We start from the raw sequence: 12,342 nt of genomic DNA on the forward strand, positions 1-12,342 counted from the left end.
CCAGTTCCTTTAACATATTAAAGCTTTTGTAGCCTAATGAACCATGCTACCTCCTGCAGCTTCTACAGAGCCGAAACTCCTGCAAGAAACTGTCTCATTAGCATGTAGTGGGAGCAGCCTGCCTGGCTCGCCGCGGCTCCCCGGGATGCCTTACCTCGCCCGCGCCTGATGAAGTATATCACTACCTGAACTGACACGTCAAAAGTGTTAAGCACATCTAAATGGCTGCACCTCCCAGCCTAAATTAACCACCCTGTAGAAGAGGAAAATCAATTTGCGTACAAGGAAAAAAAAATAAGGCAGGGGGAGGGAAGAAATGGCCCTGCCATCTCACCATTAGACACCTACCAGAAAACAAGGGCTGCTGCTGTTCAGTCACATCTTTAAGGTTTATTCTCACTTGTGGCTCACATTTAAGTCACTGTCATTGAGGTTAATGGGAGTTATGTGCTTATGACTGTAATGGTTTTGATAAGTGGAAAAGCTGATGCTATTGCACATAAATCGCATTGTGTAATGTGCGAATTGTGTTTTGGTTTTGGCTGAAAAATAATAAAGAGAAGGATGGATGTGCATTAGGAGAGAACAGATTTTGCCCTCTAGATACCAAATATAATATATATCATCATTACAGGCATTTTTTTATCTGGCAGCATAAAAAAAAGGGTAGTGGAGGAATAATGAGTACTTTCATATTTGGCAGATAAGAGGGGAAATTCCTGTGGCTGTAGTGGCCAGAGCAGCACTGTACCATCTCATCCTCCCCCGTCTTTAAATTCTGGCTCGCTGCAGAAATGTAATTCATTCTGCTAATGGGGGCTAAGGTTTACCTGCTGTCCAGCTGCCCTGGGGGCTGAGGCAATGAAAGGGACTGCAAGTAAAATGACTTTCAGCTGTGCTATTTTTCATTGCTGTTTGCGGTTCGGTTGAAAGTTCATCGCTTGGGAGAACCGAGTCTGGAGTGAGAGCAAAGGAAAAGGTCCCTCCTGCATTTCTCCAGACACCGGGATTGCTGGTGGCATAAATTAAAGCAAATCCTCAGGGATAATTCTGGCAGGCAGGAGTTATGGAGACATCAGCGTGTAGGTGATGCAGAGCAGCTGATGACCATTATGCATCATGCAGCAGCCTCCCCAGCACGGGAGCCTTCCTGTGCAGAGACCTGATGGCCTTGCTGCAGCTTCATTTGAGAAGAGAACGAAGTAGCCAAAGAAGGATGGGAATTGGCCCCACAGCTTGTCCTATAATGCAGATTTACACCCTTCCAAGCAATGGGAAAGCTTAATATGCTTTAAAAAATGAATGACTGAAAACTGAGCTTGTGGGAGGTGGCAAATATACTGATCTCTACATTTTTTAACACTGGAATTTTCTATTATAAAGGAACCTTTGAGCTCTTCATGACTCGGGCATAAAGTGGGCAGAAAGCGATAGGAACAAATAGGTATATGCTCAGTGCTGAAGATGCCCCAGTAAAAATCTCGCCGCCCTTGCTGATACAAAATTTTTGGAGCAGGATTTATTGAGAATCCTTTCCAAATTATCCTGAGACTCTTGTGCCATTGCCTTGACCTGGCTGTTTTCAGTTATGTTATGGACTTTTCTGATTGCAGACTAAATTCCCTCCCTTCCCCTCAATGCTCAGCAGAGAAACATAAAACAGGACTGAAAACCAGAGCCAACTGAAAATAAGTGTGTTTGCAGCATCCCTGCATGTGCAATGGCAGTGCTTAAGGTCAGTCAAATTGAAAGTAAATTCCTCCCTTTGATGTCAATATTTATTTATCTACTCTCAATATTAAGGCTGAATGGAGAATTTTTAGTTCCTGTTTTTTAAGTTTTTTTTCCCCACTATTTTCTTGTTTTAAAGAATTTTGTGTTGCAAGCTGTAGCCTGGCCGGCGGGGTGTGGGTGTGTGGCCCCTCTTCCCACAGTGCTGCGGGAGGAGGGGGCACCCAGGCACCTCGCTCTGCCCTGGCTCAGGGCCACCTGAGGGAGTTAAGCATACAAAGGGACATGGAAGGGGATGTGATGAGCCTTTGGCAGCGCCGCGGCACTGCCAGCCCCCACAGCAAACCCCACAAGTGAGGCAACGCATTGCCAGTGCTAAAGTGTCAGGCTAAAATTTATCCTTTTCCTAAACTTCCTCACATATGTCAGTTTATGCAAGAATTTTAAAATTATTTAAGATTCTTTTAAAAGAAATGCTTTTTTTTTTTTCTTTTTTCTCCAAAGAAACAAAACTTTCCATGGCAGGCTATGAAATATGGATTATTTACCTCCAGACTGGGCACAAGTCTGATCCAGTCTTAGAAGTAAATGCACATTTAGTCTTTAAGGCATATTGTTTATCCATGAAAGTACATATTTTGGTATACACATTCTTTATAACACAGTTATGTGGACTGAGCAGAGATTTTGGTAGGCATAACATTTACCATTGTTCGTCTAGAATGCTAGCTCTGAAAATGTGCAAAAAAGCAGCTTTTTTGCTGCTTTTAATGGTGACGGTTTTTAACACACTCCCATATCTTAAAAACAGCATAGTTTCTAAAAAAAGTATATATCTTGAAAAGTTTAAAAAAAGCTGTCTAGCTATGAAGGATACATTTCCTGCCAAGTTATAAACCCTTGAGAAACTGCATTTGTTCAAGAAGTTGTGAGACATCCTTTAATTCAGTATTAGTATAATATCACGATCAGCAACTGTATAATTAGAGCATCATTGCTTCTATGTATGTCACCAATGCAATGGTAATTGCAGACCTGAGTTATTGCACAAGTAGGAACTTACGGTGTTACAGACTTTGGGGTTTCCAATGTGGACAACAATCTTGATATAAATATTCAGTTATACTGCTTGGAGCTAAGCCATTTATTTTTCACGTTTGAAAGGTGGGAATAAATATAATAATATTTGCCCGACAGATATGAACAGTATGGGTTAATCCTTTGAAGAAGCATAGAACATACCTTCAAACAGTTGCCTAAAGCAAATACACCCCACAAATTAAAGGGTGGGTAGATTTTGTAAAATGTTGTGTTCAATTTGCAGCACTCTGCACCGTCCGTTTTGGAAGAATGCCCCAATAAGTCCCAATCTGTACAATTACCAGTTTACCGCATGGAACAGATTCACCAAGAACCAAGTTTCTTTATTTGATCAACACCGCCTACAGCTCCAATCCTGCAAAAATTAAGGTCGTTTGACTCCATGTACTATGTCTGTTGAATTAATCGGTGCATAAAGTTAAGCACGGCTATATCTCTTTGTAGGACTGGAGGGCTGAGTGGGCAGAGTCTCATAAGCAACCTTCAGGAGACTAACCCTACAGACACCGAGGGCACACGGCAGCGTGTGCGCAGTCCCGGCACGCCTCGCACTGCGCTTTGCACGCACGCACACACACACACACACACACGTCCACTGCTGAACACGCAGGTCTGACTGATATTAAATACCTATTTCATCTAAGGAAATGCCATTGGCACCTAGAAATGTTTGTGGTTTTTTTTTTTCTTTTTTGACTTGACGTAATTATGTCCCCTCCAAATTTAAGTGAAAATTCAGAGATGGGACTGAATATCTTATCCACGTTATCCAGTGGCTCTACCTGGTACGAATGCAAGCAGTCAATACTTAATTTTTTTTTTATTTATTTAATAAAGCTGCTGTTTATTCTATTCTGTTGCTGGAAATATCAGGATCCAGATATCAGGAATCACTGAAATGAAATATATCATTGAAATATATAAATTGATCCAGCCACAGTATAGAAACATCTCTCAATTTTATGTGAGACGAGGCGTATGAGTTAGGTTATGCGCATCCTTTTTTCTTTCTTCATAAAACTGTACTGACATGATACTTTCTGCAGCACCACTGTTTCTAGTGAGTGGGTTCTAAAATATAGCACTTTAAAGCTGCAATACAAGAGAGATCAGAATATCAGGACTGTATATAATATAGTTTGGATTGGTTTTATACTATTTCCTTAAAGAATGAATTTTGTCATGTTATTCAAGGTTTTAAAAAATGCCACATTTCTGAAAATAGTAACTGCTTAGCACACGGCTGTAAATAATACGGTAGGAATACTATGGTCTGTCACTGAACATATGCAGAGTGACCCGGGACATTTTATTGCCATATTTTGGAGTCAACATATTTCTGTTTATATCCTTTATCACTAACTACAACAGATTCACTGCATATTCTGTCTACACATTAGCATGGGATAGTATGTATTGAGACTAGCGAAACTCAGAGTCTGCCTTTTCAAAATGTAGGGTATCTGTAAACTGAATTTGGAACTGCTGAGTATGCACAGTGCTCATCTGGTATTGCTAGCTACAAAAACCTATTGTTGGGAGAAAAAAATGTAGTATAATAACTGTGTTGCCTACTGGAGTTCATATACAAAACAGGGGAATAATAACGTCGATAATGATTTTATTATTCTTGTCATCAATAGTTGTTTTGTAAGCAAGTCAAGATCTATTGGGGTCACCAGGAGATCTTGCATTCAAGGGCTGCTGGCCATAGTCATGTCCCAGCAATTTACACAGATGGCATTTTTAAATTCAGCTGTAAACTGTGAGCAACGTTTTGTATTAATGCTGTCTGGGGCTGTTTCAAAAAAAAGTTAGTAGCATTATGTGCTATATTGAAACTTGATCCTTCACTGAGTGAAATGAGAGTGTTATCTTGATAGACTGCAGTACTAGGAAATCGTGTATGAAGACTTAACTGCTGTGGTAAGATATTAGTACATCGGTAATGAAGTCCTGTCTGTAAAGATGTTTCTATCATGGACGGCAACATGCACTTCAGTACAGTTATTGGAGCAACCTCATTTTAATATATATATGTATTTTTTATATATATATGTATATATATAAAATTCTGCTTGATACTTCATGTATTTTCAGATATCTAATATTTAAAAGCATCCTTTATCATTGCTAAATTAGCCAAACCAGTACAAAATTAAGTGCAAGAAAAATACCAATTCACATAGTTTTTGCCAGTAATACAAAAGGGACTATTCAGCTTCTCACATTTACAGCCATTTAGGAATCTTGATTTAGAATGACTAAGGGAAACGTTCCTACATTCAAAAGATGTCTCAAAATAATTTGCGTTCTGTTTTGTAATGGGAAAACTAGTTTTTACAGAGATCGCCTACTGGTTAGTGGTGGTAGATGGAAAACATAAAAAGGAGTTGGTGCTATCCTTGACTGATTGCCTAAAAACGTTAAGTCTGAAGCAGTTCGATGACCCCCTGGAGATGGGAGAGGAGGTTTTCCTTTTAGCCAATAGCACCTTTGTCCTCAGCTGGAGATTTATTATGCTCAAAAGGATGCTTTAGCATTTCCCAAAACACATTCTACCTTTGTTGGAGAGGAAGAGGAAAGTAGTGTTTTATGAAGGCACACCCATGCTGAATTTGCAGGAAAAAGGAAAGAAAACAGAAAGCAGTACTGCACAATGCAGTTATAATACAAGGCTCATTCTTGAAACCTGAATATCATGCTAGAAGAAAATCTAGATATGTGTAATATTTTGAAGAAATATTTTGAAGGCAATATTATTTAATTTTTTTTTTATCAAAAAAGAAAATGTTTCTGTGTAAATGTGGATAGAATGCTATTTAAGAAGGGAACTGAATATTTGTATTGCAGCCTTAAAGAAGCACATTTTTACTGCAATATTTTTTTTTGTAAACTACAGTCTGCAACTCAGCAGACCATGACTGAATGCTTTTGAAAACTTGTAGATTACAAACATGAAATCACAATTAATATCCTCTAAAAGTAATTTCAGAGCTTTCACGTCTTAAAAAAGGACAATGTGTACTGCTTCACAAGGTAATGCAGCTAATCAAAAAAAAGGAGTAGAATTAAAGTATTTACATAATGAGCAATTCTACAGAAGGCGATCATCCCCATGTAAGCACGGCTGATTATATCCCACGCTGCTTTTAACAAACTCTACCAGATTGGATCCAGTCATCAGCACTTTCAGAGAATCCTTAAAAGCCTTTTATGGGTCTTTACACTTAGTGCAGAATGATGTTCTTCAGGTAGAATATGCTGGTGAGGGAGGACAGTGTCAACACAAGGTACCAGCAGGAGAAGAGGACTTCGGCATCACCGGTGATCCCATACTGGGCTGTACTGGGAGCTGCAAAGAGAAGAAAAAGGGGTTAAGTGAAAATTTCCACACTTAGACCCCCACATTCTTTGTTTTCATTAATTCTTCTAAGATAACTATTAGGGCAGCAAAAGCATTCTTCTGAAAACCGAAGAAAATGCTGCAAAGGTAGCCAAGCCCTCCTGCTACACTGCTCGGTGAATATTACTTTTTGTTTTAAAGAGGATAAATCATTATTAAGGCAAGCATTTAAAAACGTGAGTACTTAACATCAGATGAGCTCTTCATGTTTAAACATCTGAATAATTTATCTGTTTTTAAGTTACTGAGCATTAAGATCTCCACTGAAATCAATGAGAGGTGAATATATTTAGCTCTGTTGGAAAACAACTCATTTTCTGCCTGACTTTAGAAGCCAAAGTTTGACAATTTTGCTTAGCCAAAGAGATTAATATTTATTTTCAGTATCTTTGAAGAAATTGTATTTACTTGCTTTAATACAAAGCCTTTCTCAAATTCCTAAGTAAATATTACAGTAAGTGCATGCAAAAAAGAGTTAAAATATAAGAAAACAGTGTTGAGAAACAAGTGAGGAGACAATCATTTGCAGCAGTTGCAAGCATCTGCTGGCTATCCGGCCTGCGGTGTGGGAACGGACCCAGGCAGAAACCGATGATTTTGTTCTTGAAAAGCCACAGGCAGGAGGAAGGAAAAGGACCTGTTATCTCACCCTGCACCGAGCTGAAGCTATCAGGACGATGCTATTGGGATGTTTGGCTGTTGAATAAACACTGTAGGCTCACTTTGGCCAGCAGATTTCTGTACAAAATTTCTCTCAAATGTAATATTTTTCTTTTATACAATGCATGAAACCCCGGCCTCTTATAGACGTACACAGAATCCTGTGCTCTTTGGTTGAACACTGGTATCAAAGGTTTTGCTTTCCAGACTGTATGAATATAATATAGATTATTCTAAAACATAATATCTGTGCAAGTCTTGTATTGAGTGCCATTTTTACAAGCAGGCATCGCTTATGTCAATGGTTCTTTATTTTACAAGTTGCAGAATTTGCTTATTTAGATACAAGTTGCCGTTACTAGACTGACCCAATGTCTGCCAGAAACATGGATGGAGATCCCAGAAACATGGCGGATGCTGAGCAAGACTGAGCCAGCTTGGTGCCCATGTCCTGGTGCTCAAGGCCTTTTCCTTGCAGAGGAGAGAGGTGTCGGAAAGGCAGGAGGGGGACAGAAATTTCCAAGCTCATTCCTGATGACCCATCTTGAAAGAGCTGGGGATGCTCAACCCAAAGGCTTGGCTGCAAAAGGGAGAAACCACTAATGTGGTTACTTTGAAAAACATGTGAGCTATGTGTGAACAAAGAGGAGAGGTCGCCTCGGAGCCCAGGGTTAGTGGGGGGATTGGATACCACATGGAGGATCCTGCCTCTTCTGCAGGATCTCTCCTTTCACCCCGCTGTTACATTGCTGTCCCAAGGTGTCCTCAAGGCACTGGGCTATCTGGACCAAGAACACCAAGAGATGGTCTGAAGAGAAGACTTCAGCCAACAGCTCTACTGTGCAGATACATGGGAGATGGCTACATGGAACAGGTACCAACAGTGCAGAAGACAGTTTCCCTGGGGCCAAGCCAAAGCTTGACCCACCACCTTGTCCAGCAGCGAGCCACCTCTGACAGCACCGCTGCCCCTCGCCAGTGCCAACTCCACCTCTGGCGGGGAGACACCAGGATACAGCGGACGCAGTGTTTCAGAGTAAGCAAACTTCACCAAATCCTCACGTGCTTCTCTTTTGGGCAGAGGAGAAGAGGAGAAACAAAGCATCCCTGATGGCAGACGTGAGCCATGCTGCCAGGGTGTCCGGGAGGCTTGCACAGTGTGGGCAGGATGGAGCCCAGGGAGGAGAGCAGGACCTCGCTTGGTGGCGTGTGCAGGGAGGAGGTTTGCTTTTGCAGGATGCAGTCTCCTGAATTTCAAGTCTTGTTCAGTCTGAACACTGAAACATAAACAACCCTTTGCTTTCTATAGAGAAATCTGAGCTATGTTCTACTGGGTCCATTCTCAACATATGACATTTTATTAGGCACAGAGTGTGTGATAGAACCAAAAATCATTCCTTCCCCCCCTGAAGAAAAGTTCAGATAATAAAAAAATTTACAAGATGAAACTTGATTTTGAAGCTTAGTTTAGTGAATTATAACCATGACTAACTGCAGGACAGGGTGCTTTCTTCTCTTCTCATTAAGAAGGAACTTTCTGTGATAAGTCAGTAAGACAAATCAACATTTAATTTATTACAAAAACCAGGCTAGCAAGCTGAAGCATAGCGTAGGTGGTATTTCATTTTATCATATTAAAAGGGTTTCCCCAACGTAAAGATAATTTGAACTACGGTGGCTATAAAAGCGAGTGAAAAATTATGTAAATCTGATTTTCTGCATATGAACCAGTACTATCTTTCTAAAGCTTATTAAATCATATCTGGATTGTTTCAGCACAAAGGTACTAGGTGAATTAATGGGGAAAAAATACATAGACTTGGGTAGATAATAGAAAAGAGTTATGGTTCCCAAAGCTGGCTAACCAGAAGAATTTGATGTGAAAGAAACCTGAAGGAGAAGCAAATCTGGACCAGTTTAAGTGGCTGGGCTCTGCTGGGTTTGAATAAACTTCCCTGAGGGCTGAGTTCACGTGGTACAGGGATGCCAAACGAGTGCAGGGGCTGGTTTTGCTGATCCATAGGCAATGTATTAGCCCTGTTCAACCCCACCCTGTCCCACACCTCACCCCGCTGAGGAGCTGACAAAGAAGATTTCGGTTCCAAAAGTCATTTAATAAGCTCTCTGAGTTTCTTTAAACCTGTTTTTGGCATTACAATAAAAAATGAAATCCAGCTGTGCTGCGTGGCTTTCAGGTTCACTGGTACTGATGCTCTGAAAGAGCTTGAGCCAAAATTTAAAATTATTCCCCAGCTCATGTAATGCCTGTTCCATTTCCTCAGATTCCTTTCAAGAGGGCAAACCGGTGCGAGCCTGCTGGCATTAGGGTCTGCTGATTAGTACCTGCTGGATATAGTTTCACTTACTGAGACCTGCAGTGACATTTGCTATAGAAAACCAAAATAAACCCAGAGCTATTCACATCTGTGTCCACGTGGCCACAAGAGTCCCCCCGAACAAACACATTGCTGTCATTGTGGAAATGTCCCCAAAATCCATGGCGTGTCAACAGGCAAACTGATCAGAATCTGACTTTAAAGGGCTTTTTTGGAACTGTATACTGCAGGTTTAAAAAGCCATGCTCTTTTAATTCAAACTGGGACCGGTAGCTGGAAGACATTTGCGATATGCCTGCACAGGACCAGCAGTTCAGCATGTGCATCGTGGTGCGCTTCTTCAACCCTTTAATTCATCTGTCAGTGGAAAAAGCCTGGCTGCTCTTTGACTTGCTTTAATAGTCTCCTTTTACAATTAGCAGCCCGAATTAGAGCACCCTTTGGGCAGCGCGGCTGGCAGAAATGGGCAGGGTGCTGCCTGTGCTTTCAGCTGGGGAACACCTGGTATGATGGATAGTGACTTATTGATTGGGAAAGTCTTGCCGGATCATTATGCCTCTTAACTTTAATTTGACTTCTGGAAATCTCCAAGTGTTTCTAGTCTCCAAGGTGAATTTATAAGCAGATGTCCCTCTCTCACTGTTAGTGGCAAATGGGTTGCATTAATTACAATGTCACGGTAAGTCTACTGGATGGCATACAGTTTAAAATGTCATGCTTGGCTCTTAAAAATTCTTAAAAATTAATAAGCTTTTGCTTATTAATTTTTCTTTTTCACCTCAGTATTTTGATTAACTTTCCCTGTGGCTACCCGATTGCTTTGCTGGCAAAAGAAAACCTTGTTCGCAAATATTAATAAAATTCTGTAGATATTTTGTGGTGTTTTACAAACTTTAAAAAGTAAACAAACTCATTTTTAAAATTTAAACATCCTTAGTATGATCTGCTTAGTCATTAATCCAGAATGAATAATTATTTTTTATAAGTACTAAGTAGTCCTTTGCTTTCATTATCATTGCTGTGTAATGCTAGGCAAGGTCATTTTGTACTTGGACTGGTTAATTTTCATAGGGTTTTTTTGAAGGTTCACTATGTCAGACTAAAAACCTTAGTTTAGGAATGAATGAAAAGGTTTACATGTTTGAAAATAACTTAAAACTCACAGCTGTTTTTTTTTCCCCACTAAGATCTTAGCTTTGAATGTCATTGTTTTATACAGACATACACACTTGTAGTCTTAATATTTGTAGAGCAAGATAATGGTGGAGGTATGTATGATTAGGTATTAAATAAAAGCATGAATTATTTGACTCCCTGATTACATCTGCAGCTATCCTGGGCATTTCCATAATACCGATCAGCAGCATTATAATGCAGCACTCTGTTTATAACTGATTTTACAGCATTTGAAGCTTTTGGTGCACAGAGGGGGAAGGAGAACAGTGGTTGGCCTGCAGAGAGGTATTTATCTGGCTAAAGATTCTTGTCCAGAACAGTGTCTTGGTAATTATCTGAAATAGAAACCAAGGTCAAATTGTTTGGCTCCCCTTGTGCTGATCTGGCGGTGTAAATTCAGTTCAGAACTGTGGTAGTGGTACCTTAAAAGACAGTGAATTTCCATCTAGAAGAAGATTAAAATGAGCTTGATGAAAAGTCTGATGTTTGAAATATAAAATGACCTAGGATTTAGAAGGTGCAATAACTTTAAAATATATCAGTTTCAGTCACTGAGGGATAGTAATCTACTTTCTTGCTAATGGAGAAGTGAAGCTCTGCACCTGGTCTGGTGAGGCAGGGGCAGGGTGTCAAGTTGAGCCGTGCACACGGCAGCGTCGCTGAAGAGCTGTGAAGGGACCTGGTGAGGTTTAGCAGGTCCCTGTGCATGCCATCTCCCAGAAGATAGTTCTTCCCCCATGTGGGGAGCCACATGCTCCTTGGGATTTGCAGTAATCACCTGTCTGCTGAGAGTAGCCCTCAATATTGACATACAGCAGTAGGTTACAGAAAAGGATTTTGTGTGCACATATTGCACCGTGTCCCCATAAGCATTATGAGGCTCGTCTCGTCTAATCTCCCTTAATACATTAATTTTATTGGTAGATCTGTGCAAGCTGTTGCTTTTGTTGCAGCAGGGACAGAGACGTGGAGAAAGTTTCTGCTCCCGTTTCCCCCTTTGCTTTGTAACTCCCTGTGTTATTAGTTATCAATAAAAGCGGGTCCATTTCTCACTTTTGACAAGACCGCATCTAGCATCTTTCCTGGGAGTCATTTACATGGTGTCACAGCCCTGCTGAAGGAGAAACCCCTGCTAAGGTCAGCACTTGCCGTGTCCTCCACTACTGTCGAAGCATGACCACTGGCCCAGGGCCCTATGTGCATGCCTCTGAAGTCCACGTGCTCTTATCAAGCTCTCCTTTTTTCTAATTTAGTGATTATTCTACATAATCCTAATGTTTTATAACAGTTAGCAGTTGTGAAAATATTTAAGCACACTCTTAGCACAGATAGGATTATATTCAGACATCTCTCCTGGTGGTGAATAGAAAAGAACAAAGTAATATTATATCACTATCTCTAATTAATACAAGAGATTAGGAAAAGTACTATGATGAAATGTGCAAACCAACATTTCCTAACACCAAGGACTGCATTAACCAGAAATAATTATAAGCTTTAATGCTGATACCTTGTAGACAAAAGCATGGACCTCTTTAAGTTGTCTGAATAAGCAAGACTAATTCTGTTAAATGGATTATGCAGAGAGACGTTAATCATAGAATCACAGAATCATAGAATCATTTAAGTTGGAAAAGACCTTTAAGATAATCAGGTCCAACCATTAACCTAGCACTGCCAAGTCCACCACTAAACCGTGTACCTAAACACCACATCTATATGCCTTTTAAATACCTCCAGGGATGGTGACTCAGCCCCTTCCCTGGGCAGCCTGTTCCAATGCTTGACAACCCTTTCGGTGAAGAAGTTTTTCCGAATATCCAATCTAAACCTCCCCCGGCACAACTTGAGGCCATTTCCTCTTGTCCTATTGCTTGCTACTTGGGAGAAGGGACCGACACCCACCTCACTACAGCCTCCTTTCAGGTAGTT

The 12,342-nt window shown here is 40.6% G+C and overlaps 1 protein-coding gene across 1 annotated transcript in view; it reads right to left on the reverse strand.

Annotated features, from left to right (window-relative positions):
• Positions 1-4,923: 4,923 nt before the first annotated feature.
• Positions 4,924-12,342, reverse strand: part of NEGR1 (neuronal growth regulator 1) — a 170,602-nt gene continuing 163,183 nt past the window's right edge. Inside the window, exon 10 of the mRNA XM_009320667.1 lies at positions 4,924-6,187. Coding sequence (XP_009318942.1) covers positions 6,063-6,187 — 125 coding nt within the window. The 3' untranslated portion in view covers positions 4,924-6,062. The remainder of the gene's footprint in view (positions 6,188-12,342) is intronic.

This window comes from Pygoscelis adeliae, unplaced genomic scaffold (assembly GCF_000699105.1).
Source record: "Pygoscelis adeliae isolate BGI_AS28 unplaced genomic scaffold, ASM69910v1 Scaffold402, whole genome shotgun sequence".
NCBI classification, from domain to species: Eukaryota; Metazoa; Chordata; class Aves; order Sphenisciformes; family Spheniscidae; genus Pygoscelis; species Pygoscelis adeliae.